The sequence below is a fragment of the Podarcis tiliguerta genome, assembly GCF_965153285.1.
Source record: "Podarcis tiliguerta genome assembly, chromosome: 1".
Taxonomy (NCBI): Eukaryota; Metazoa; Chordata; class Lepidosauria; order Squamata; family Lacertidae; genus Podarcis; species Podarcis tiliguerta.
Window position 1 is genome coordinate 46,251,371 of NC_139534.1, and position 27,540 is coordinate 46,278,910.

At 40.0% G+C, this 27,540-nt stretch overlaps 2 protein-coding genes across 10 annotated transcripts in view; one reads left to right on the forward strand and one right to left on the reverse strand.

The window, feature by feature from the left end:
- The window catches only part of SEMA5B (semaphorin 5B), a 350,137-nt gene extending 334,625 nt beyond the window's left edge, over positions 1-15,512 (forward strand). For 7 of the 9 annotated variants that reach the window (XM_083406846.1, XM_083406853.1, XM_083406850.1 and 4 more), the window contains one exon: positions 7,749-15,512. In XM_083406846.1, coding sequence (XP_083262972.1) covers positions 7,749-7,904 — 156 coding nt within the window. In that variant the 3' untranslated portion in view covers positions 7,905-15,512. Of the gene's footprint in view, positions 1-7,241; positions 7,312-7,748 lie in introns of all 9 variants that reach the window. The other 2 variants (XR_014503687.1, XM_083406852.1) reach the window with 2 other exon arrangements.
- Positions 15,513-20,457: 4,945 nt separating this feature from the next.
- Positions 20,458-27,540, reverse strand: part of SLC49A4 (solute carrier family 49 member 4) — a 68,808-nt gene continuing 61,725 nt past the window's right edge. The window contains exon 9 of the mRNA XM_083410560.1: positions 20,458-27,338. Coding sequence (XP_083266686.1) covers positions 27,223-27,338 — 116 coding nt within the window. The 3' untranslated portion in view covers positions 20,458-27,222. The remainder of the gene's footprint in view (positions 27,339-27,540) is intronic.

A 27,540-nucleotide genomic window follows, 5' to 3' on the forward strand; every position in this document is an offset into this window, starting at 1 on the left:
AACATCTGGAGGGCACCGTGTTGGCTGCCCATGGTGTCGACAGTACTGTTACATGGACCAATAGTCTGACTCTGTTAAAGGCAGCTTCCTAGCTGTGTATGCCATGAAGACTACACTTTGTGTTCTCCAAGTGAGCCTGCTGTCCTCAGGTGCCTTGTCAGTGTTGAAATAAGATTCAGCTGCCACTCAAGTCAGCTTTGTTGCGTAGAAATGGGGACTACCAAATTTGTCCTCCTGCTCAAGCAGTAAAATGTGTTGGACCAGCCCTGTTCTATGGGCTTGCATGCTAGACTTAACTTGATGTCCGGACTTGCTCAGTTGCTTATTTGTGACTCTCCACCTCAAAAACCAGGCCTCAGGAATTTGACTCTTTGAAGTTCTCATGAATCCTGAATACATGTGTCTATGTTCATCCATTGTCTTTGCACACTAAGAAGCCCATCTGGTTTGTGGGTGCAGTTGCAATATAGATGGTGAAGGGCAGGGAGATACTCATTCTTACTTACTTAAAGTCAACTCAGAGATGCTTTGCTCCTTGTAAAATTATTTTGCCTGATATAAGCAAAAAAAAAAAAAAAAGTTTTGGAAGATTGCATTGGCAGAAAGTTGGAGGAGGGTTAATAAGAAAGCACTTTTGTTAAGTGCAAGTCAGCATGAACTTGTAGAAGGTAAATCATGTCTCACAAATTAGATTCTTCCCCTCCCCTGCTTCTCTTTTCTCCCGCCCCTTTCCATTCTTTTGGCTAATTAAATAAATATTGATCTTTACAGAAAGGAAAACACAATCTGGATCCTACTGTAAGTTTCTGATTGTTTCATTAATTTGAGGTATTTTCTTGGTCCCGAAATCATTCATCCCCTTCCACCCACCAACCCAGTAAGGTCATTCCTGTATAGGAAGGGGTCTTTAAGCATCTGATTCAGTGCTATGCAGAAGCATCATAGTGGTAAGAATCCCTGACCTCAAATTTTGTCATGTGCATTAGATAGATGGAGTGGGGGTGGAGACATAAGAAATTGACAGATAGGTAGTAGAGAATAGGCTAAGGAAGACTCAGAGGGCAGTAAAGGGGCAGTTAAGTGTGGTCCCTTGCAACTCTACAATTCTATGATTCTAAGTGAAGCTCAGCAAAGGAGTTGCTGAAGAAGTGGATCCTTAGAGGAGGAGAAAGAAATGGCTTATTTAACAGAGGGGTTAAGACTGTTCTATCTATAGGGAACCACATGGTAGAAACCACAGAGACAGACACACATTGGACTTCTAGGCAATTGAGATTTTCTAAAAAACACAGAGGAGTGAAAAGGCAATTAGGAAGAGGACCCCATCTATATGGCAAAGTCACATTGGTTTTATACCTTTCATGACAGAGAATTCTGGAAATGGTAGTTTCATGCTGTGATTTATAAGAGATCTCTTCTCCCACACCACCACCCATCCCACATCAGGTGTACAATTTTCAGGGTTGAGGGACTGTAAAGTCTATTTAAGTCTACAAAATGGATATGACCAGGTATTGGGGCAGGGAGATTTCAAGGTGGATCTGACACTTAGACCTGACACTGTTTCGAATAATGGAATCTGCTGTGTTTGGTGGGGTGAGTGCCTGCCGGCAAGGCAAGATAAAGCTCATGTTCTGTGCTTTTCATGTGCCAAAAATTGTAATGCGTTGTTTGTTACAACTTACAGCGAGGATGTTGTTGTGTCACACAGTAATCAGGAAGGCATAACAGGTTAGAAAGTGGGAGATGGAATGTTATCCAGAATTTCCTGGAGCTCTGCCATTCCTTCCATTCTAAATGAACCGAAGTGGTGGTCAGACAGGGCACCCCAACACCTCTGACATAGTGGGAAGGGGCGCAAAGGGTTAACAGTCAATGGTCTATGATGATACAGAGGTTTCCAAAGCCATCTCTAGTATTTTATTTTTGTTTCTTCAAACCTCCCTGTTCAAAAGCTGTGCTTTAGCCACAGCATATTTCATCTGTGTTTTAACCACAACATATTTCAAAGAAAGCAAGATCTAATGACAAGGAGGTGGAACCTGCATGAGGGTGATTCGGGCATTCAAGTACATATGGATGAGATGTAAATGCTGTTGATGGCAGTAACCCATCGATCATTTCACTGATAACCTGCCAAGACACTGATGATTCAGAGAGGGGGGGGGGGATATCTTCTGCCTGCTTTGTGCAGAATATTCTGGGTTCTGCTGTCAGATCTTTTAGCCAAGGTTGTGGCTGAATTTTTCAAGTCATCTAATCAGCCATTCATGTTCCATTAATTAGCAATAGCTTCTACAGTCCTTTGATGGTGTTGTGTTCTGTTCAGCACGAATGCATATTGTAATAGGAGTTGTTTACATCATGCATTAGGTTGCAGCTCCTTACACCATTCCCTGCTCAGCCAGGTTGTTTGGGCTGTAATAGCGCACACTATTAAAACATAAGCACCTGCTGTTTTAGATACTGCGCTTCCAAGTGAGAGTTCCAAAAGGGCCATACACACAAGCAAGGGTTATCAGTCTGCTGGTAATCATGATTGTAATGATCCATGGTATGAGGAAGGGGATTTTCTATCCTGCCTATATATTGGCTGATCATAGTACTCACGAGTTGCCAACCAGCTGAGTGAGGAAAAGACACACACCCCATGCAGCCCCAAGGGCAAAATTATGTGTGAGGGTTCTCCTAAATTTAATTTTGCTGAGTATGCAAGTAGGCTTCACATGCAGGAATCTGGGTCTGCACTAAAAGCACAAAGAATGTTAAAAAATCCCCCCAACTGCAATAAATATAAATGAACAAGAAGATAGCTTGACCAAACACCTTTCTCCCCTTATGCAGATGTTCTAGGTTCAATACATGGCATCTTGACGTAAAATATTTTTCGGTTGCAGATCTGGGACCTATGCCCAAGATGTAACAGAGCTGTAACCATTCAGAGTAAATCAGCCTTCCCCAACCTAGTGTTCTCCAGATGTTTTGGAGTGTAACTCTCACCACTGGCTGTGCTAAGGGAGGCTGGTGGGAGTTGGGAGTCTCCACCTACTGGAAGGGCAGGCTGGAGCAGACAGTACTGTACTAAATCATTGTCTGAGATTATAAAGTGGCTTCATATCTTCGTAAGATGTGACCTACTCAATCAGGAATAGGGGGTCCATCTAATCCAAAATCCTTTACCAACAGTGGTTAGCAGGAAGCCTCCAAACAATGGCAATGGTTCTCCTCTGTTTGCTCCACAGCAAACCAAACCAGAGCATCTCTAGACCCGAGGATACCATATAGCAACCATGAGAAATACAGTCCTGGTTGGCACATCATGCTAAGCCAAACCATAACATAGCAAGTATGAGCAAGCTCCTAGGGAGGAGCTTGTAGTCTTCCCCAGTCATCCAAATCTCGATTCATAGTTCAGCCTATCCTTGAGCTGTAACCAAGTTTTTTTTCATGGTTTACAGCTAGTTTGTGGCTAGTCTTAAGAGAGCTAGATCACGAGTGGAGAACAATGTGGTAAACGTCAGCTGAGCTCAGTGCAGCATATCAGAAAGGGGGGGGGAAAGGACCAAGGAGAATGTAGAATTATACAGAACATTTATGGTATCATATCAGACTTGTAAACAAAAGATGAATGGCCAAACTGGCTCAAAACTCAGATATAGGTCCCAAGCTATTCAAGACAAGAGACTTGTCCTTTGCTGCCCTTGCCTCTGCTGCCAGTGCCAGCCACATACCCAGAGAAAAGAGCTTGGCAGGAGGAGGAAGGTGTCCTTTGGAAGCGGATCAGGAGCAACAGGCCCAGTCATGTAGGGCTGCAAGGAAAGGGAATGTCGTAGATTGTGGGCCAGGCAGGATTAGTGAAGAAAAAGACCCCAATAAAAGGGGATGGTTGGAGCCTAGAACCACTGGTGCTTGGACATGCCACAATGAATGGGTGGCTCTTGGTGACGAGGGAATGAAGCAATAGGAAGTGTGTTTGTGTGTGAGAGTGAAGGAGGGAGGGAGGATTTGCAAAATACAGCCTTGTAACTTCCAGTTACAGGAATTATTTCAGGTTGCAGAGAAATTTCCACAATACAGCCTTCCTTCTGTCAACAGAAAGAAAGCCGGTTTCATCAGTCTGGTGCAGTACCCTTGGTGAAAGGGATATTGAATCGTGTGATATGTGGTTCATTAACCACCCAGAGATACACACCTAGATGCTGCAGGGGAAATGTCAGTGCTGGAGACGGGGAAACAGAGCCTCTGCTCTCCTCCCATCCCCTGAAGAATAATAATTTCAGATGGAGCGGCAATCTTAAAAAAAAATCAGAGGACCTTCCAGCTGTGAAATGAGAAATAAAACTAGAAGGGGGATGTGATGTTCCAAAGCACTGCCTGACTTCTCAATGTCTTGTTCCCTTGTGGATGGTCATTTTTACTGCTGCTGAAAATAACACTTGCGGGGTCCAGGGAGGCAGAGATAGCACAGAAGACTTTGAACCACCTTTCCTTTCCCAGGAGGTGTTTGCAGCTGGGCTAGAAACAGGCTTGTGGAGTTTTTTTACCCTTCTATCCCCTGGAAAGCGCAAGATGGCAATCTCCTATCTTTTAATTTGATAGGTTGCTCTTTCACTTTTACTGGCTGTTTTCTTTCTTCACCCTTGATTCCCATGTGTGGGCTGGCAGAAGCAGTGATGCAGCCCCAGCAAGAACCTCCTTCCTGTAGTGACCCTTCTGTTGTACATCGTTTGAAGCTGCAGCATCAATCTGTTGACAGTTTAGCCATCAGTCAAAAGCTTGATGAATTGCAGCAGTCTGGAAAGTTAGTAACGGTTTCTCCTTGAGACCCATCTCTTCACCGCGTGGCTTTAAAATTGAGACTCTTGGCTAGATTAGCAAATCATTTATTCCATCCCCTCAACCCTCCCCCCCCCCCAACAAAAAAAGTGAAATGCAAATTTTGGTTCTTACGATTTACATGTGTAACAAAGCCTACCCCCCCCCCCCACCTTCCGGCATTTAAGAATGTTTGCCGCTTGAGTGGCAAAGCACATGTTTTCAGTGGGCAGAGTCTGATATGAAAGGGAATGGTTTGCAGGTGGGAAACAGCATTATTTTTATTGCATTATCCCGCAGCTCTAAATATCACTTCAAGGGATGCTTGATTTACATAATGCCTGCTAGGAAGAGAAAGCAAGGAGGCTTACTGAGGAGGAACAAAAAGGATTTAGCAGTACAGCTTAGCTGAAAGCTATTAGTCTCTTCCCCTGACCCTCTTTAATTCATTGGGTCGAGTCAAATTGAGCAGTCAGCCATGCTCGGGAGGTGTGGCTCTCATGCAGTGAAGATTACACCGGCAGAGCAATGATGCATCTTACAGAGGTGTCATTACCTTATGGCGGCGGCGGCAGCAGCAGCAGCAGCAAGCCAAGCAGGCTTGTCACATTCGTCTTATTTAAGATCAGTGGATGCTGCCACTTAAGGGTTTGAATGTTTGCCTCTGTCAAATTTATGTGGAATATTAGCAGCCATTCACTAGCTCTGAATCTTTGCTGTCTGCTGTGCTGCAGTATAAAGTCGGGAGTGTGTTGCTGTTGTTGGGACGTTCCAAGCAAAACCAGCCTTGGGCTTTGACCACTTCTAGTGCAGGCCCTTTTGTTATCTTGAGGCGGGATACAAGGCTCCCCACAATCACACACAAACACACAATTGAGAGGCCCCACTGTTACATATTCCCTCATCCTCTCCTCTCTTTTCCCCACTTTTCATTCCAGTCTGGGTTTTGTATCATATGGGAAGGCTTCAAAGCCCCCCAACCCTTGTTTGACCAGAGTTGGTACAATCATAGAATTGTAGAGTTGGAAAGGATCCTGGGAGTCACCTAGTCCAACCCCCTTTCAATGTGGGAATCTCAGCTAAAGCATCCAAGACAGGTGGCCATCCAACCTCTGCTTAAGAACCTCCAGTAAAGGAGAGTCCACAACCACCTGAGGGAGTCCGCTCCACTGACTACACAGAAAAATACAGTAGATGTTGTTATGACCAGTGAGGTAGCTTGCAAGGTCTTTAGGTGGCAGGGATGGAAGTGGAAAAGTGGGATGCTCAGTCAGTATCATGCAAGCACATGGCTGCTGAGTGAATGATAGTCTCTATTGTATATTGTGGAGATTTGGAGGCAGTCCGTATGCATCTGACTGTGCAGGAAAAACACCTTTGATTTTTGTTTGTTTTATTGTGGAACACTTTAGAGATCAATGTGTAAAACAGCCCTTCCATGCATAGAAGACATTCTCACACAGAAAGGCACTTTTGGGTTTAACCCACTTTCCATCTCCTGTCTAAAAGCTTCATTGTGTCTGGTGTAGCAGCGGGCAGAAGGTAGATCTGTATCTACTGGTAGATCTGGGTGATTTCAAGATCACCAATTTCTGATGTTCTTTAATAACCAAATTAACTCCCTTCCTAAATGATACTCTTGAAATGAAGAAAGGAGGAGTGTCATTGTTGCAGGTGGTTGTGGCTGGGTTGCCATCAGGAATAAACCTTTGTGAAGAACTTTCAGTGCTGGCAAACAAATGCCTTGTGCTCAGAATTCCTCGACTCTACATGCGTCCTCTGCAGCTGCTTCCGGTTCATGGGTTCTAGTAAAACACAAAGTCTCTCCTGCAAGCATGAAATCTGCCCACCCCTGTTCTAGCGTGACAGGGGGTGCTTTATAAGGAAAGATAATTGTACCTGATGCTATAGACTTGCTGGCGCTCAAGTGGTTTTTGACCAGGTCAGTGATCTGGTTAAGAGATCACCGAGAGCTACACTTGAGGTCAGAAGAGAGCAAGATACTGTCTGTTTCATTTGTAATAGCCACGTCAAGATTATGGAATTATATGTTTAATCCTTTGCAAAGATGCTGTTTTTCACTGTTTCTTTTTCTGAATGTGTTCAAACGTGACAGACTTCTTTTTCCGGGCACAGAAAAATATATGAGCTAGAAAAAGATAAAGGGTGTGTTGGAATGACAGTGAATTTTTACACCAGCCTTATGGTGGTGCCATTAAAAGGAATTAATTAATAAATGCCCGGCAAAGGAAGGGGGAGAAGAAGAAATCCCTTATTTAAACATCAGCAATTAAAATGACACCTACATCCCACCTCCATTTTTTCTCCATGCTGTTGACAACTACTTGTAACTTTCTTGGTTGTTAATTTTCTTCAGCCATCCTTTTCCCCTCAAATGTGACCATGCCTTGTTACTTGCACTGTAGCTTACAGAAGTGACACACTTAATATCGGGGGGTGCAAACCTGGATATCTACCAGTGGAGATGGAGATCAGGTAAATGCGCACCTGCTCTTCCAAAGCAAAAGAGAAATGCCCTTTTGGTTTACTCTTGGGAGGGAGCTGGAGTGAAACATGTAGATGGGACCCCAGTCTCAGTTGCACAGTGGCGGGTGATGGAGATGGTGGTGACGACCATCAAGCATCATGTCACCAATATGGGAAAGTCATGTCTGCAAATCTGGAGAAACCCATAGAGCTTGGTTTGCAGTAGTGGCTTGGCTCAGATTGCCCAAAACACTGGCAAAGCCAGGAGGAGTCGTGGCCCTATCCACAGAGAGGTCTCTGTAGAGAGCTACAAAATACTTAAGGCGACACCTTAGAAGAGGGAAGGTACTAATATAAAATCGCATTAGAAAATGGAATATGTGAGCTTTTTAGACAAGGGAGGGAAATGAGTGTATCTATAAATTTCTCTGTTTTCTCCCCCACAGACACTTAACAAGAACAATTTAATACCAGATGACAGGACCAACTTCTATCCTTTGCAGCAAACAAATGTGTACACAACCACCTATTACCCCAGTACACTGAATAAGTATGACTACAGGCCTGAGGCCTCCCCTGGAAGGACCTTTACCAACAGCTGATGATGGACACCAAGAACTGGATCGCTTCCTTTATGATTTTTATTTTTTAAATTGAGTTTATGGACCAAATATTGGCCCAGTCTCTAGATGTAAATATTATACAGTGGGCCTTTTATTTTCTCTTTTATCAGTGGTCTTACTTTTGAGTAGTACATCTCCTTAAGTGGACCCACTGCTTATGGACAATGGACCATCTTGCCTAAGATTTTTTGAGGAGTCCTCAGCTAGAGACATCACATACTGCTATGGATATTTATGGCTGGAGATGCCTTTGTGTCTGATGCCATGACAGTCCAAGAACCAACCATTATGTGCTAACTTTGTGTGGAATGGTACTTGGCTACCCAGCACTGCTTCAGAAACTCAGTGGACATGGAAGACAAATGCCTTCAACACGCTGAGATGCGTCCTTCGTAAGCCTACAGGTTAATGGTAGTATGAATGTCATCCACAAGAGAAGCCTTATCGAACATTGTGCTCAAGATTCTGGTGTTTAGGTTTGGGGGTTGATCAGTGTGTCATCACCATTTCCTGTGACACGTTGAAATAATATGCAGCCTTCAATGGAAGATAAAGTCTAGTGAGATAAACAGAACAAAGATAAGGTACTTCACGCAAAACTAATATTTTGAAACATTTCCAGCCATAGTTTTGAGGGAAATGTAGGATGACATTACCTGAAGTATAGGTTTGGGTGCTTGAAGCATGGGCTCTGGGTAGAAGAGAATTTATCCCACTGGGGAAAATATGATGAGTGGAACAAGAGCCATGGAATATCTTGATTTTGGAAGGGGTGGGGCAACTATTTTCTTTTAACTTTGATTGTGGTAGTCTCTTAAGGAGCTGCTAGATTGATGGCCTTGCTGTCCTTGTTGAAATCACCAAGCTTTGTGCTAATGCTGATTTTATTTTTTATAATTTTTTATTCACTTGGGGAAAAAATGTTTTGAGTTCAGTTTGTCTCTGAAGAATGTCTTCATAGCATAGTCTAACCCATAAAGCCTACTGCAGATTCCTTCAGTGTCTTCCAGCTAGTACTTCTCCATGGGAGTACAATGTGCACCATCAGTTGACAGTGTCCTTCTGTGTCTGAGCAAGAAGAAGAAAAAGTAATTCTGCTTCGGTAAAGGTAAAAAATGGGGTCTGTAGCCTTTTCAAATAATAATAATCCAGTCCAGTTTTGAAATGTTATTCTTTGTATATCTGTGATTGTGTTAGACCAGTGCAGAAGCCATGTCGTCTTTGGACAGGTGATTGTCTGACATTCATGTCTAGCCAATGCACACCACGCTTTAATGGACATTCCCAGTGTGTCTGGCAATGTGAGCGAGTTTGCCATTGTTGTTCAGCATAACTCCTGGTGCTAAGAGATGGAGACTGCCACAATGCAGAGCATGTAATAAGAGTCCCAGCATGAATGATGAACAATTCCAGAGCTTGGGGATTCTCCTCCATATCTTCTTTCAGCAATGACCATATCTATTTGCAGTTGCTGGCTTGACATTTGTCCAAGCTGTTTGTTTTAGATTCAGGTTCACTGTCTGGCAGCCAGACCTGTGCTCATTACTGTTGCCACCTTTAAAACACATTTTGGACATATAATCTGAATGATGGCACAGTCGAGACCATTAACACAGGCAGGACATGCAAACCGGTCAGTGGCTCTGTGTTCATGATGCAAAATGGCTAGTTTGAATAGGGAGAGCAATCCAGTGCTCATACCAACACCTGATGTTACCTTATGCAACCACATATCATAAAACATTGGTGCCTAAATTGTGAATGGTATACCAATGGCTGAAGTAGTCTGGATGGATGCATGGGCTGTAGATTTTTGGGGGGATTTAGATATGCAACCTGCTGGGGTTTTGTTATGGTTTTTGCTTCCATGTGCCCATGACTGAGAACTTGATCAAATTGCTACAGACTCTAATCCAGACTCTTCTGGGGTTTCTGTTGCACACGTGGCTCTTTTGAGTGCAGAACATCCCATTCACCTGACAAAAGAAAGCTGCTGCACATGCAGATCTGTGTTTTCCACCGAAATGATTGGGACACTTGCTCGTAATTGAGCTCCATCTGAGCCTCTATATTGTGTAAGAAATGGCTGGATCAGTGTCCCTGTTTCAGAGGGTGCTGCAAAATTGTAATTTATTTTGCAACAGTTCTTAAAAAGGTATATATGCAAATGAATTAAACCTTTCGTTCACTCTTTTTTGCCATAAAATAAGCCAGATCTATTTTTCAGTTAGATAAAGACTAGAATTTATTTTATTACATAGAATATTTTCCCATTCTGGTTATGCAGCATATCTTTCTTTCTCCAAATGCCAGAAATCAGGGCAAGCTAGGGGAGGGATATTTTTAGTTAGGATATTCCAAATTCATTCTTCCCAGGCATCTGAATGTGAAGAATGATACCCTTTCAAAAATATGAATGACAATTGCAACGTGGGTGTGCAGATGCTATTTCAACAGAAAGTAGGGTGAATGGGTGGAAAAGAACATCTGAGCTTTTTAACATTCCATTAATGTTTGCATGGCAGTACAATTCTTTAGGGGCAACATCTAATGCAAAATAAGAGCAGTTTCTTATCACATGGCAGGTTAATGACATAGGGCATAGTGACATTCTTGCATCCTAAGTTAATTTAGTGTTTCAGGCACCCAGCTGATAATGTCCACAGTAGAGCGGTCTGATTCTCTAGAGGGGTTTTCTAAACACCTGGTATTTATTACACTTGGGGTTGTCATAATGGATGTTGTAGTACACACTGGAAATGTATTTGTTTTGGCAGTGTTGCTTTTGACAGCAGGGCTTAGTCAGCAAGGAAACAAAGTCCCCTCCCAGTGTTTGATGTGGAAACTGAATATGCAAATGTTTGGGAATATCCTTCAGAGGAGCAATGCATTTTTGCCATGGGGAAGAGACCCAGCTCTCTTACATCTAGTGGGGCACTTTGCCCAGCAAGTTTCTTTTGAGATTCATGGGATTTCCTAAACCAGTTCTATGTAGCAGGAGGCAGCCATTAAAGTGTCATTAAGTTGCATGCAACCCCAGAGATGCTGTGAGGACTGTGACCAAATTCTGTACGGTCAAGTGCTACAAAGGATCTCTCATCCACTTTTTGTTTTACCTTTTTTTAACCACCTTTATAAGCTTAGGCAACATCTACAAGATTCAGTTGAACAGATTTGAAACTAGGGCTTTCATTTTGAGAGGGATATGTTGAACCCAGGGAGTGGGACAGAGAGCAAAGAACACAGCAGATTCAGATTCTTTTAGAACGGAGGTTTAAATAATAGCAACTACAAATCCTGTTTTACAAATCATATTTTGTAGGTTGTCCTAACTCTTCACTTTCTCCAGATGCAGGGAAGAAAATGGCTTTTCGTATTTGCGAAGGAAAATGTTAGCTTTTGATTTCAGAATCATAACCTGTGGTTACTCAAATGTGAGGAACTATCACCCTTGTGTTTTGTCTCTTTTTGAAAAAAATAATAGCTTTTTGCAGGAAAGAAGTACGAGCACTACAGTTGCACTGCTCTTATGCATTCTGATACAGCAGTTTCTTACAAGCTGCCATAGAACTCTCCCTCTCAGAAAAGGGGCAGAAGACATATCTATCGTTTCATAGCTGTGGAGCTGCTGCTGGAAATTGTTAAAATGAATGTGGCTAAACCTTGCCAGCAAGGGAACCGCACACATCATAGAAGGTGTGCCAGACTTTGGCAAGTCCAGTGTGTGGACAGTGCAAGAGCTGATCTAAGTGAGTAACATTTGCTCATCTTTCCTGCTGCTTATCCCAGTGCCCTCTACTGCCATAATGTGACTACAGAGAATGTTTAGACTGATAAAGCAGCAAAGCTTAATCACCATACTATATGGGAGCCCTACACAGATTTGCTTTCTCTTTCTGGCAGCACCAGTTGTGATGCAGTTTCTTGAACCTGATGATGTTTTGCCACTTCTGCCAAACTAGTAGTGCAGCAATCGAATCTGCCCTTTTGGTTTACGATGAGGATTTATATTTTAACAAATATACATTGACTTTATTGCTGCAAAGCTAGTTAAAAACACCCTGCTCTTCAATAATATGCACATTCTAATAGAGAAGGGGGAGAACCTTCTTTATGTTAAAAGTAAACCTTTGAAGAATAATGAGGTAATGGCAGTGGAAAGGTGATTTGAGTGTTTATTCATCTCTTGCAGTAGCTCACCTAGGACATGAGTTATACATGTGTACCTGCTGCCTTATTTTTTTTATATTTTTTTTTAGAGAATGAACTTAGATGAAGATCGGTGTAGGAAGTGGGTATGATTTGAATCCCTTTGCAGGGCGGGGGTATAATTTAGGATTGCTCCCCCATTCTAGCATTACAAAATCTAATGTTAAGAAAAAATTATATCCAGCAATCAAACTAATTAACTCGGTCCATTTAGTCACACCAAATGTGGGACTTTATTACACAAGCAAAATAAAAATGTAAAGTTCATCATAAAGTCCCCTTACTCAATTCCTGTGTATGTTTATATATTTATAACACATACAAATGGTATATGTACTGCTGAATGGTCTAAAAATAAATTTAGAATAATAAAAGCAGCACTTGGACTTGAGGATAGGTTTCAAAGGGGAACCCGAAAGAGAAAATAGGAAAAACTTTTCATAGATGAATGAATTTTGTTGTTCAATTAAAATTGAGGAGTTGACTTTTGTAGCTAGAACTGTTCATCTTCCCAGCCCACAAAAAATCCATTCCTGTTAAGAATGGCAAAGTAAACAATGTTTGTATTTGCTCATACTTTATGAATAAACAGTCCAAATTGACTTAGTATATTGGTCCTATTGTTTTTAATTATCAATAGAGGTGTGTGTAAGAAAAAACTTAAGCTGTAAGTAGGAATAATAATAATAATATTAATAATAATAATATGATGAGCTGGGCCCCTTGAGTTCCAATTTCATTTATGTATTACAGTAAGCCTGCAACTTTAACTTTTGCGCATATATGCCTGGGGGGAAAAATTAGAAAGGGAGCAGGATTCTGGGAAAAATGACTTTAGCCATCCCATCCACCATTGAACCCAATGTGTTTTGAGTATATGTGGTTTTGGCTTCGGGCACGATCCCCAGACTGTAACCTCCACACAAGTTGCAGGTTTACTGTACTGCAAAAATCAATTGCTTTCAACTTGGTTAGGTGGTATTGTAGATGCTCTTCTACAGGTAAATAAATACTCTTTCATCTTCTAGGCTACTATTCCAGGTTGAATGTAATGGTGTTAAGGGGCTATAGAGTGAATTTAAGAAAAAATGGGTGACTTCTGACCTTGCGGTTGTTGGGCGCATCCAACTTTACTTTCAGTATTCAGCGCATCCCAAATTTAGCCATCCCTATTTCTTTTTGCAGGACTTCATTTTGTACTTGCTGAAAATGAGTTGAGAGGCAGAAAGAAAAGAGAAAAAGCTACATATATTAGTGGCTATAGAGAGAGGGACTGGTATAAATAGTACTCAAGTTACCTTCCTGATTTTTTAAGAGGTATGAAATGTCCTCAAGCTACAAAATAGGCTGTAGTGCACAGTAGCATATTCACACAATAAAATTTAATTTTAAGCTCTCACAAGACTATTTTTACTATCGCATGCTAAAACTATCCCTCTTGAATTGGTTGTCAGTTATTCCCAGTGGGAAGAAAACTGCCATTGGTGCAAGAGAGAACTTGCATCTCACTGGAAGAAACAGGTGCAATTTTGATCCAAACTACAGGAAGAATAAACTGGTTAAAGCCCCGTTCCCACAAAAACACACCATCCCCATCTAGTTTACCCTTGAGTCATCTCTAAGTTGAACTATTCAGGTGATACCTCAAGCTATTTTCTGGAGAAACATCCAGGAATTTTAACAGCATTTAAAGAGCTGGACAAATTCTAGAAACCTGCCAAAGTGAGATTCCTTAGGGGTGATCTCTGCTATTTATGCCAGATGTACTTTCCAGGAAACAATGCATTCTAAATTAGCAGCTGTATGTCTGGCTCCTAAGCACATTTGCCTGAAATTGAAACTCCACTATGCACATGGAACACCGTTCTTGCACAGGTAAGACAGTAGATTTTGTGCATCTTTTGCTGTGGGGTCTCTGGATCAGGAAAGTAAACCTCATTTATTTGAATACAACTATTTAGAATTGGCTGGCTTTTGTGGTAAGGCACTCGCACTGTCAACATGGAATCAGTGTTTCAATAGCCTAGGATAGAAAGCATGGGTTGCAATACGATAAAAGTTGTTTTCCTGCTTCTTTGTTATCTCACCTGGACCCAACTTGGAACCATTATTATTTGGAGGACACAACTCCCTTCCATCTCAGCCAGCATGGCCACTGTGGGTGTTTGGGCTGACCGCACTGGCAGGGCAGCCAGTTTGGCAAGGCTATCCCAACATACATATCGTGTATCAGACACATTGTACCAGTGGTGATATTTGCTTCCAAATACTTCCACTTGTACTAAAATAATCACATCCTGCCCACATATTTATTATATGGAAGGTTAATGGGTCTATTTCCCTCTAAGGGGTTTCTCTCGTGCTAAGAAAAATACCATCTATAAATAGGTCCTGAAAAGCACCAGCTTCCTAATATTACACTATAAGCCTGCATTTATTTGCAGTAGGTTCAGAGCTATTACACCGCGAAAGCAGAAAAAAGCCCTGAGGCTTAATTTGAGCCAAGGCTCACTGGTGAATCATTTCAAACCATTGTCAGTGCAATGGCTTAGCCCTGCAATACCTAAAGACAGTGCACATTTAACCATGTGCAGAATATTCCAGCCCAGTTTACTCACCAGTCCATCTCCCGGGCCCAAAGATGTGATGTCTTCAATAGGCATGCACCTCTTGGACATACCAGCGTTTGTTTCAATTGTGAATATAGACCATTTTCTCCCACCTGCCTCTTCTGCTTCAGGATGAAGCTTTAAGAACACATAGATCCTTGTTTGTAATTTGAAGGGCAAGTTTTTAAAGATAAGACCATGTTTACTGAAGGGCAATTCTTGATTGGGGGGACCCGAGTCGCTAGTAGGAGGGATGTGTTGCAAGTTTACACTGAGGTCAGGAAGAATTCCATAAAGGCTTGAGGTACAGAAAAGATAAAGAGGGCAGTCAGCTGCACAACTAACTACTCTCAGCCAGTATCCAAATGTGTGCATATTTGAAATGCAATCTAATTCATTTTTAAAAAGTAAAGCACGAGGAAACACAAATGGGAGATGAAGATGGGAGATACCTCCACTCTATTTTGTAGTGGAGATAAATGACAGCTCTTGCGTATATAAGTAGAGATAATTATTATCACAACAACAAGCAGAGTATATGCCTTGTGAAGCAAAATAGGAAAAGAAAATATTATCAGACTCTGTTGTGAAGGCATAATACCCTTCCTATGCAACTGAACACAATGGTACTGTTAGAATAAAGGTAATGTATATTGTTAACCACTGCCTTTAGACACTGTGAATTTTAGGGGTGGGCTGGGCTTCTGTATTTTTATAAATTGTACTATGTAAAGAAGAATTAAGAAATAAAACTCAAACAACCTACTAAGCTTCTGAGTTGTTTGTTAGCAGTAGATAAGATGACAATGGAGTTTAAAGCTGTGGCTGAAGCAAAGGTGCTGAAAGAAATTTATCAATAGTAGCTTCTGGGCAAAGTCCTCATGTTGGTTCCAACTTTTGATGTAGACATAAAATCCCATTATCCATGGAATCCAAAACTTGCTAAATAAGATTAGGGTTCTGGCCACATTACTCCATCACAGGGGAGTAGAAAGAACAGACATTCCCTTCTGCGGAGCCTGCCTCCCCTGGATGAAGTTTAGAAACCGTCCCTTCATTTCAGAGAGTGTGCTTGACAAACCACCTTGACACACATTTATTTGGATATCACAAAGCCAAATGATTTCCAGTAGCTACTAGAAATGCAGCTCCCAGTATATTCAGATAATGAAAATATTGAACTACTATGGAAGCGGATATTAGCCCCCAAACTACCAATTATAGAAATGGTACAAAACAGACTTGCCTCTCTCTATGTGGTGGGGTGGAGACGCCCTCTGGAACAGTTGTCAACTGTCCCTTAAGGTTTATTATGGGATAGGAGATTAATTATTCCCTGTCTGAAATACAAAGTAAGGAAATAAGTGCAAAGTAAGTTATGATGATAAAAAGACATGAAGAAAAAATGTCCTAGAGTAAGCAGGGGCAATCCAAGTCATCCTATGTAAGTCTGAAATAACCACTCAGAATAATTTTGATTCCAAGGAGGACTACACAGGACACAAAAACAAAAGGTGGAAACATAAGGTAGTAAAGCAACCTACACTGTCCTGGACAGATACTTTTCAAAAAGAAAGGGAAAGATTGGTTGCACAGGGGACCTTCTACCCAAGTAACCATTGGATACAACCCTATACAAAATTAATATACCTTAATCCATTGAAAAAAGTTATTAATTCCTACAAAAGCTAGTCAATTAAACAATCCACACTTCATTAAATCAACTGGAGGCACATTTCAATCCATTACTTAGACAATCAGCATTTAAATAAACCATAACTATGTTTAGCAATCAGCTAAACAAAACTTAGTCATTAAAAACCCCCAATTAACTATCCGACTATTCATTCTAATTGATTTCCCCCCAAGAGTAATAAATTTATAGGAACTCTATTGCTGCAAATTAATGTTTCTAATACAAAAAGCCAAAGGAAAACATTCATCGCATGTTCACTTTTACTTAACTCAAATTCATCAGTTCATTATGCTGCCAATTCATTGTAGATACTAATCTCCTAATCCAGAGGTTGATCATTAATTCCTCTGTTTATCGAAGAGTATCAATACTTGGTATCTAAATGGGACTCCATGCTTTCATCTGCTGAAAGCAGCATGTATCACACACAGAGACTATTACAAACATATATCAAGACAGTTTACAATAAATTAATTAAAATAAATAAAAATAAAAATAATCCCAACACCATTAACAGTCAGTACAAAATTCAACTTAAAAAGTTTGACAAATGACTGGTATCAGTAGCCAGCACAACAGTGTGTGTGGGGGGGTGAGTATTCCAAAGAGTGGGCACCACAAAAAAAACCCTCTTTGGTTGGGAAGATGAGCTTCTGCAGAATGTGGAACAACCAGGAGGGCCTCAGTAGGTGACCTTAGTGAGAAGACAGGTCTGTACACTTATTTTATAGTATAACCTTTAAAATACAAACAGAATGTACTTACAGAGACAAATAACGTTTCCTTGCAGCCGTTTTATGCCTCCAGCCTTTGTTCTTGCCAAACAGGATGATCCCTTCTGGTGGTGGTGCAGAAAAATATTTATGGGAACAGTAGCTCCTACCTGGACAGACTAGTAGTTGGAACCCAAGCTGCAGGAATGTTGCCTGCTTGCTAAACCATAGCACTGAAAAAGGGGAAGCAAGGCAAACCATGTGGATAGGGGAGAGGGATATGGAAGTAACAACTTACTTTGTTGCTGGTCCTATCTTCCACCATGATAGCTTATCCCTGATAGTCAGTGAGTCACTAAAGAACCCAGCAAGATTCATAACTGAGTAGATTTTCCCAGTCCAAGCCAGACAAAAGTCCAAGCCCATATAAAACACTGGAACTAGTAAACTTGTAATTTGCTTTCCAAACATCTATTCAAGGACACATGAATCTCTCTATCTATGAGGTGTTAGGACATCTTGAATGAAAATCCCCACCAGCTCCAGTTATTTCTTAAGCACAGTAGCTCCAATGAGTTCACCCAGCTCTGCCAGCTTCAGAACCAGACCCATTCTCATGTGAACTGTTCCTCACCTTTGCATGTGCAGGCAAAGATCTGCTTGCTCCAATGAGGTAGGACAAGGCTTGTTCACATGATTAAAGTATTCAACTCTTGTCTCAGATTAGTCATTGCTTCCCCAGTCATAAACCTTAAAATTTCTTCCCCCACCCCTGCTACTGTTAATGTATCTTTCAACTTCCTCTAATTGAAAAACTATTTCTAAGCACCTACATCAGGCATAGATGTTTTGGGGCTACAACTCCCATCATCCCTAGCTAGGAGGATCAGTGGTCAGGAATGATGGGAATTGTACTCCCAAAATAGCTGGAGGGCTGAGTTTGCCTATGCCTGACCTACATCTCTTCTATTAAAATGAAATTTGAAACAGTTAAGGCAAATATAATTTATGTTTTTCTGCCTCATTTGGGTTTATTTAATATTAATCCATTGGCACATAATTCTGTATCAGTGTATTCTGTATGATCAAACGGTTAGGCTAAATTTATGGAAGTGTTTTAATTTATTAGCCTATGTTTACTGGCTGCATCCATTTTTTAAAAATGTATGTACTCAACCAAAGTATAATTTGCCACTGCAGCATGACAAGTGCCTTAAAGCATAATCCTACCCACACTTACCTGTGAGAGCCTCACTGAGCTCAACGGGGCTGATTTTTACTAATGTAGATAGAACATTGCACTCCTACTGACTAGTTCCACTTGCCTGAAATACAAACAAATGAATATAAAACTATAAAACTGACCATCAGAATTTCTTTACATCTGGAAGGGTTACCAGCTCTTCCCTCTCCTACTTTATATTTCCTGTCCTATTTTAAAGGCAGGGGACAATTAACAAGACCTTTTAAGATTCCATTAATACATAGTAATATTGTGCCGCTGAACCTTTGGCTTCAGACAAACATCTTGAATTTTACTATGCTAGAACTTCAAACAGGGCTGATTGTGTGGGTTTTTTTTCATTTAAAAAAATCAGCTTTAGACTCTTTTGCTATATATAACCAGGAAGCCAGTAGACTTCAATTTCCAAGGACACTGCTCTTAACGCAAAAGAAGAAGAAAATGGGCTATTTACTTGCTTCAAGAACCAGAGCCATATGATCAACATTTATAGGCTGAAAGACTAGTCCCAATGGTCTTGAAATAACATTTTTTATCATTGTTACATATCACTATAAAATGGGCCCATTTTGATTGAGGGATGATCATAGATTCTTATTGGGAAAATGTTATCGCTCTCGTCCCTTTTATTAATCAAACTAAAGACCATGGAAAGTGACAAGAGTCAGGGACACTTGTAGTTTATGTTCCGGTGCAACTGGAAATTTATATCACAGTCTTGTGCTGAAAATTACACCATAATATCATAAAAAATAGATTGGATTTCTAATAACCTGAAACCAGCTACACCTGCATGCATAATGCCTCATTCCTAGTCAATCATAAGCTATAATTTTGAGAGTTTTCATATTCACAAATGTGCCTCTGGGAATTTATTTTTTTAATGCATCCGATTAGAAAGTAATTGAGAGGCACCACATCAGTAAAAACAAACTTAGTGTGAACTAGATTGAGCTTTATCCCCTAGATTCCTTAACACTTTACATGCGGGAAATTTCTACTTGGAATTGTTTAGTATTAAGGCACATTTGTGCACAATTAGCACATCCACACATCCTTTGCTAATTGGTCTGCAATGTAATGCTAATCTACTCTTCAACTGACTAAAACTACAACATCTCTAGGAAGCAACATGTTTGTCCTTCCTCCTTTCTTTAGTTTTCCACAACAAACACACCAAAATATAAAGAGCAGAAATTCTAAACTTTGTTTTTGTTATCCAAAGCATCTTTCCTTCAGTACAGCACAAGTGACACTTACCTGTGCCTTCAGCTTGTCTGTTGAGAATACAAGGTAAGATGTGTTATCTTCGTCCATAAAAAGCCAAATTCAGGATTAGGACCTGACTTTACCAGGTTACTATTAAAGCCATCCCATTTGAAAAAGTTCACATCAACAGAATCAGTGTTAGATGAAATCTAAGGCATCACCTTGATATTTTTTGTCCCAAGTCAGAAATGACTGTGACTCATCATATCAGACATAAATGTTGTACATTTTTCTAGGTTAAACAAATACTCTGAGGAAAATACATAATAAATATAACAAAACATGTAAACTTTTTTTTAAAAAAAAACCCCACACACATTAAAACCATAATTACACAGGTGTTTTTACAAGCTTTATCCAAATCCTGAATCATCATCTTATAGATTAAAGAACAGAACAGTAGCTTTTTTTGTTTACAAGACACAGCTTGTCACAAAAACCAGCCCTTGATGGGATAATTTGAGGCCAATTCTGAAACAAGAAACAAAGATTCTGTTGCTTGTGATTTGGAAGATCATCTCATGGAACTGTCTTGAGAAAAGCCCAACTTATTTTTGAGTTTTGACAATTCACCCAAAAATTGCATGTCCAGTTCTTCTGGCAGCTGCCATTTGTACAATGACCTGGAAAACAATCCCTTGTTAAACCTGTTCCTAAGCTTGCATCTCTTGCCAACAGACAAAAAGCCATGTTGGAATTCTCCACAACAAAGCCAGCAGCAGATACCTCAATGAATATTATCATCGCTCTAGGATATTATATGGCATCCAAGCACAAAAGATGACTCACAAGCTACAATTAACCTTTTTAATGTGTATCAAGTATTACACAAGTTAACACCAAACACTTACAGCAAGATTCCAGTTTAAAGAGAACTCCAAAGTGATAGGTGAAGTTTACGTTTCTAGATGTATTAGACAGTGGGTTTTAAATAAGTTTTATTAAAAAATAAAAGACATCACAGACACAATCCATGAGAAACCTGTCCTACTTAAGTTCCAAAGGGAAAATAATAATGAATGGGAATAGGGCAGGACCACACCTCTAAATTTATTTCCATGAGATGAATGCAGGATATGCTTCTGACAGATTGTGCCCCATGTCAGCATATTACATACAAAAGTAGAACTTGCCCTAAAATAAAAATATCCTTTTTTCCTACAAAATTACAGAAAGCAAAATGCTTACAAATCCTAATGAAATCATTTTATGTTCTATGTATTTGTTTTTACAATTTCAGGTTAGATTTACAAAAAGTCATACCCACAAATGAAAGGGAATCGTTTTTACTACAGGTTCACACCACCAGGCCTAGTTAAAACAAATCCTGAGATGCAATTAAAAATCCATGCATTTTAACATATAAAACTTTCTCTGAAACATAAAAGTGAGGATACTGCATATCGCAGAACATGCAGAATTCTGACAGGTGAACGACTACATGCATATAAAAAAGTTGAGTTCAAAGAAAAGCTTAGACATGAGAAAACAGTGGCTGTAAAAAATTAGTTAAGCTAAATGTGGAGTTACTGAATTGAGGTTTGTCGTGAACCTTAAGCAAAGGACAACCAACCTAAGATCAGACCAAAGTGTTTTTGACATTTCACCACAGCTCAAGCCAATACTCCTCAACACCTGTGTGACCCAGTTTACCAAACACTTTATTTAATGGATTGTGTTGTTTCAGAACCTGCAGCTGTATATCCAAATGAAACAAAAATATGGATCTTAAGATGTCAAGTTGGACAACTGAAGGCTCATGGGAGATAGCAATAAACCTCTCCAGCTCACATTGGGAAATCCTGACACTAGATTCAATTCTTCCCATATCTGAAACATTGCAGATACAAATACAGAAAGAATGCAAAGTGCCCTAACTGGTACAAAAAATGTGGAGTGCAATGAAGGCAAACTGTAGAGGGGGTTTGATCCTGAAACTCTCAGGCTCCTTGTTCTGGAGGGGGAAAACAGAAAATGTAAAAAAGACTCTGCTACATGTTCAGAAACCCAAAGGAAGGACCAATGCATATGCTGCCATTGCATAGAACAGAAAAGCCACTCAACATGGCACTGCCAAAAGGAATTAAGCTTTTCTTCTTTAAAATAATAAAATCCAAGCCTTTCTGGTTGTGAAGATATGCTTCAAAAATGGCAATGGAGGGTGAAATCTCAAAAGCCAGAGTTAGAGGGCAGTCTATTGTCAGCTCCTTGAACCTCTCAATCACTAGCACAGATAGGAATATATCGTACAACATCAAAGCATATTAATTTATGTAAGTTTCTGAATTCATTGTTTGGTACAGAGTACTTCTCTTTTCAGTCAGTGGTCTTCTAGCCTGGGTTAGAGAGGATCCTGGCCCATTTCCAGGGGTGGCAGTGCAGACTTCTACTATACAATTGCGTTTTCCATGCCGTAACAAAGATTCATTGATTTCCTCATACAAACCCAGGTCATGACGCTTTCCTAACATGCCCTTTACCACAGCCTACTGCAATTATCTACATTTTCTTCTATTTATTTACTTATTTCATTCATTCATTCAAATAGAACATATAAAAATTGGTTTTTATCTATATTTTCTTTAAAAAATACACAATTCAGTTAGAATAAAGTATGTTAGTGTATTTGAAATAATGTAATGCAAAAATCTTGGATCTGGGGGTGGAGTGGATTTTTTTATCTTAGAATAGGGCTGCCACCAATTAAAATATCAATAATGAACTCAGGTTTAGTAAAATAATTAAAGAATTAGTCAAATCTGCACAATTATTGCATATGAGAAACTAAGGGTTGCACCCAATATGGCATAAGCAGAAGGCAATCTCACTCAACACCTTGCTCCCCCCGCCAGTACCCTGCAACCCCTTGCAGCCCAGAGGACAGCTCACAATGTTGGGCAGGTTCTCCCAGCCCTTTGGATAGGATTTTGGCAAGCACAGTGGCCTCTGGGCAAAGAGAAAGAGCTCATGCAACATGGGATACAACCCAGTAGTTCTAAATAAAAACGTGTGCGGTAGCACACATCATCTTAGAAAAGGGACTCCCCATTCTCTCACGCAAGGGCTGGAGATACTTCTATGATGGAATTGGTCATCAATAGTACTTATAATTACCGTGTGTGTGTGTTCATTTGATCAAAATATTTTGATTAACTGATTACGTGATTAAATGTCACAGACCTTATTCATTTGTTTCTGCATGCACAACGCAGCCACACTGACCAGTATTTTCCATTTCACATGCGAAAATAATTCCACATGCTTATCTTGTTTGAACTTCTAGGCAGGATGCAAGTCACTGAGCACGGACAGAGGTGGGCATTCTTCCCCCCAAGCTGGAAATGATCAATGATAAAAAGATTTGGTGCATTCTCTCAGGAACATATTTTTAACACTCTGGCACGTAAATTCTTAACACGTTTACTCGAAATTAAATTTGTTTGAATGATACCAAATCCCCAAGTAAGTGTGGCTCTAGCATCAAGCTATGGGATGTAATTAGAATGGCAATCAGTGCCTTTCACTGTTAACTGATAAAATACTGATATAAATTTAGATCATTATATTATCATTTCAATATTTAGACATTTAGAGAGAATCGATGTAAGACTGCTCTGAGAAGAGTTCATATTCCTGACTCATTCAAAACAAGGGCAGATCTACTCATTTGAATGAGACCAAGCAAATGTCTAACAGATAATAAAACTTCACTAATTTATTAGAGAACATATTGTGCAGGCTGCCTGGAGCACAAGGTTAGATAAGATATAGTCCACTGGGAATTTCTCCTGTACAAGTTACACTGAATGAAGGGGGGCAACACAAGATTGTGCTGCTCCTATTCACTTCAACAGAACTTGCATGGAAGAACTTCTCTTCGGTGTCTTCATGATAGTCTATATATAACCATTCCTATACAATTGCTGTATGTACCTATCTAGCCAACCGTGTCACTTTCACTTTAATGTTGGGAAATAACTGATGAGTAAAAAGTATAAGCAACCATATCACATACAAAAAGTATTTTCCAAACCACTTTTGCTGCCCTAGCAACTTGAGAAGTTACCACTATTATGCAATATAATTATAAAGCAAGTTACTGACCAAATCAAAATTTCTGCTATCAGAACCTTTATAGGCTGTCTTGAGCCACTGTATAATGTATAGCCTTCATATTCATTAATTCTACCTAATGCCTATATATCTACTTCCCTTTTTAGTAAAGCACACGCCTGGAGGTGGCTCATTTTGCACTGTGTGTTCAATCTTTATAAAATCAAAATGTTTTCCACACATTCAATAGCACACACAAGGATATAACACCTCTTCAGGTTATGCCTTACATATGAGATATGAGAGTAGGAGGCCACCTTGTCTGAACAGGAGATCTGCACTACCTAAAAGATGGGACCACAGATCTGTCTTATCCTAGACAGTGACAATAAAGTTATACCTGTATTATCTCACACACATCAGATGAGGACACCAAGTTCAAAAAGGGACTGGCCCAAGCACAACTCCAGGAAATGAAGCCGCAGATCCTACTCACATTTTCTAGTTCTCAGCCAACAAGTTGGGGGTTTCTTTTTAACAACACAAATATAAGAAGAAAAAAGGACACTATCACAATGTTGCCACCAAGCTGCCCTCTGACTGGGAGGACATCTACTTGCACCAATCTTCTAGTTCATTTTTAAGTGCTCAAGAGAAGTAAGACAAAACTCAGGAACAAAAAAATGCCTTGATTCCTCTTGGGAGCAGATTAAGAGTACACAGAGAGTTTCTTTCCCTAAAATCCCAACATTGAGAAATGCCTTGAAGCGTAATCAAGGGGAACACTTAACCTGATTCTATGGACTCATTTTAGCTAATGCCACACAAATAACATGGCAGCCAGGAGGGGTATGTGTATGTGAAAAAACATCATCTGCTTCTTGTGAAAGTACTTCAAATGTATACAGTTGCAATCCCAGTAGGATAACTCTTAGCAAAAAGAAGGTTCAACCTTGATGTAACTGGGACCAGGAAGTATTAATTGACATTGCTATTAGATGAAAGCTAGATTGTTCCCTACTGGGCAATGAAAGGGTGTTAAGTGGATGGCCTTGTTCCTCCTTGTAGGTGTTGCACCCCAAGAGAAAAATCATGTGGCAAGAGCTGTGAGGAAGCCTGCTTGAAAAAAAATACAGAAAAGCCTGCCTGTAAAGTGAGGGGAAATCAGAATCTTTCTATACAGTCATACCTTGGGTTACAGACGCTTCAGGTTGCGTTTTTTCAAGTTACGGACGCTCCGAAACCCAGAAGCATCCACTGTATTGCAGATTAAATTGGCTATATTTTGGCTGAAAGGTACTTCTAAGAGAAAGGTTTTTCGTCTTTCATGAGCTGTCAGGGATCAGTTCATCAAGCTGTCACATCCTATTAACCAATGGCACCATAACAACAACAAAAAGTTGACGCTATAAAATGACACGAATAATTCCATTTAAGATCCTAAATGCAAACTGAAGAAATATTTCAGTTATCCACAGAATAAAACGACTGGACAAACAGAATAAAGCCATGTGTCTGAGAAATATTGCTTAATTTCTGAATTACAGTGGCCAAATGAATCAAGAGTGGCAGAATGGAACTTCTTTGAAGGAGTGAAACATATCCAAATTCAAAGTTCTCACTGAAGCATAATATTAGATTGTGGAATCCACAAATGCCCCTGAGCAAGATGGCTTTGTTACCTCCTCTTAAAAAAAAAAAGTCACTCAACTGTGTTATGTAAACTATGTCATTACTTGAAGAGATTGCTTTTCGAATGGACAATGGCACTAAATATTTCATTAGAATTTCGACACTGTGGAAATTTACTACTAAAAAACACACTCGTAAGATTTGTATGTGCAAACAATATTTTACACGCATGCACACAGACCGACCGACCAACGGAAGAGAACAAGCTCAGGATGAAAACTCAGTATTAACAGAGCTATAAGAATGCTCATGAAAGTGTTTCAAAATATTTGTGTTAGTAGAGAAGCATACTGGCCACAATTGAGTAAACACAGGTTGACAATTCCCTCTCTCAAATGGATGATAGCAACATGTATTTTGCATAAGATTTCTTGCAAAGCATGAGCACGTGAAGCTTTGTAAAACCAACTGGAGAAGCTAGATGGGCTTTTGAAAACAAAGCCAACTCAATAATATGTGTCGTAATACAGGATACACAGTACTGCAACTACCATGTTATGCAACGTTCCAAGGCTGGAATCAGACTTTGCTCCTGCTGGTGGACAAGGGAGATTCCCTGCTCTCCTGCACCCTCAGCCTCACCCACCTCCTGAGTTGGGCTGAAACACTGTGGGAGGGAGAAGAGAAATTGGTAAATGCCGCCCCCACCAGTGGGATCTGCCCACTGGATTGAAAGCTTTCTATAGAAGATAAACTCTGGATCAATTTGATTTGCCATTTAATTTTGTTACCCGAAAGTACCACCACTGAATATCTGTTTAAAAACAAAATCACACAAGATAGGCACTCTTTAAATTGTAAACTAGCTTGAAAACACACGTGACTTGTCACAGAAAAGCTATAAATTTTGTTCAGTCAGCTTGATAAAACATTGGGAGGACAGCTTGCAGTATTGGATGGAGAAATGAATTAAAAATATCCCAGTAAAGGTAGTGCTGACCCATTGTACCTTCACAACCGATGTCATTCCTATACTAAGGCAATTAATTGTTTTAAACATAACTGAATATATAGCACCAACTGATAGAAGACCCTTCAATGTGTCAAGAAGGGGAGTGGTTAGAAAACATTAGCAATTGCTTCATTAGAAAATAAACGTAGTGTACAAGGGGCATGTCAAGACATTTATATGGATTTTAAATATTTGGTCATAGTTAAAATCCTAGAAGGATAATTTCATATCTACCTACTATTCTCATTTTGATAGAGCTTAGAGGACTCATAGTGAGGGAACAAGTTGTTCAGCCCTAATTAACTAGGTTGCAAATATTTGGTCATCAAAGTGACACTTGTCTTTTCATATACTACACCATGGGGGATAGTATATTGTTTAAAAAGCAGGATAAATATTGGAACATCAGAATTCTTACTAGACTCTTTAGGCTGCAAAAATAGACTTTTTTGTGATGGTGAATATGTTCCTCCCTTAAACCCTAAGTAAGATATTCATTTTGTAAATGGCTTGAGTTGGCACAAAATCTGTATACCCAGTTAAATAGCTTATTAAATAAAAATCTCACAGTTAATAAACTATAGCTTCTCCCTAACGCACATTCTTCTGAGTGTGTGCTTTTAAAAAAATATTCAAATTCCCATTCAAGTACAACACTCACCATCGTTATCAAGATAATAAAATCTGAAATTAGGAAGTGTACTTTAAAAACCACTTTGTAAGTTCAGTTAAAAGGTCAATGTTAAAACTGTTTAGGTTTTTTTTAGCTTTGACCTTTGGTCTTTTCAATTTCCAAAGGAAAGAGGCAGAGCAGGGTTCTAACTTCCATCCTCTTCTGGAGCTCCCTTCTGTTTTGTGCTATCAAACGGAGACAATGACGTCGAGATAAAGTCTATCGTAGGATTCCCTGAAGCACAGGATGAGCAGAAGACTTAGCAGACAGGAGCCTGGGAGGCACCAGTTAAACCAAGAGAACTCTGGGTGGGTGGGGGGAAAAGAAGAAAGATTAGTCTTGAATATGCATGTCCTACTTCATCATAAAAAACGGCCAGTTCTTTAAAAGCATCATAATTTAGGTTAAGGCAAACATTTCGTAGAAAGTGCAAGCTTTGTCAGAAAGAAGTTGTCCTCATTGAAAATAGGGGTACTGTAAGAAATCGAGCTGGGGTGCTCAAATAG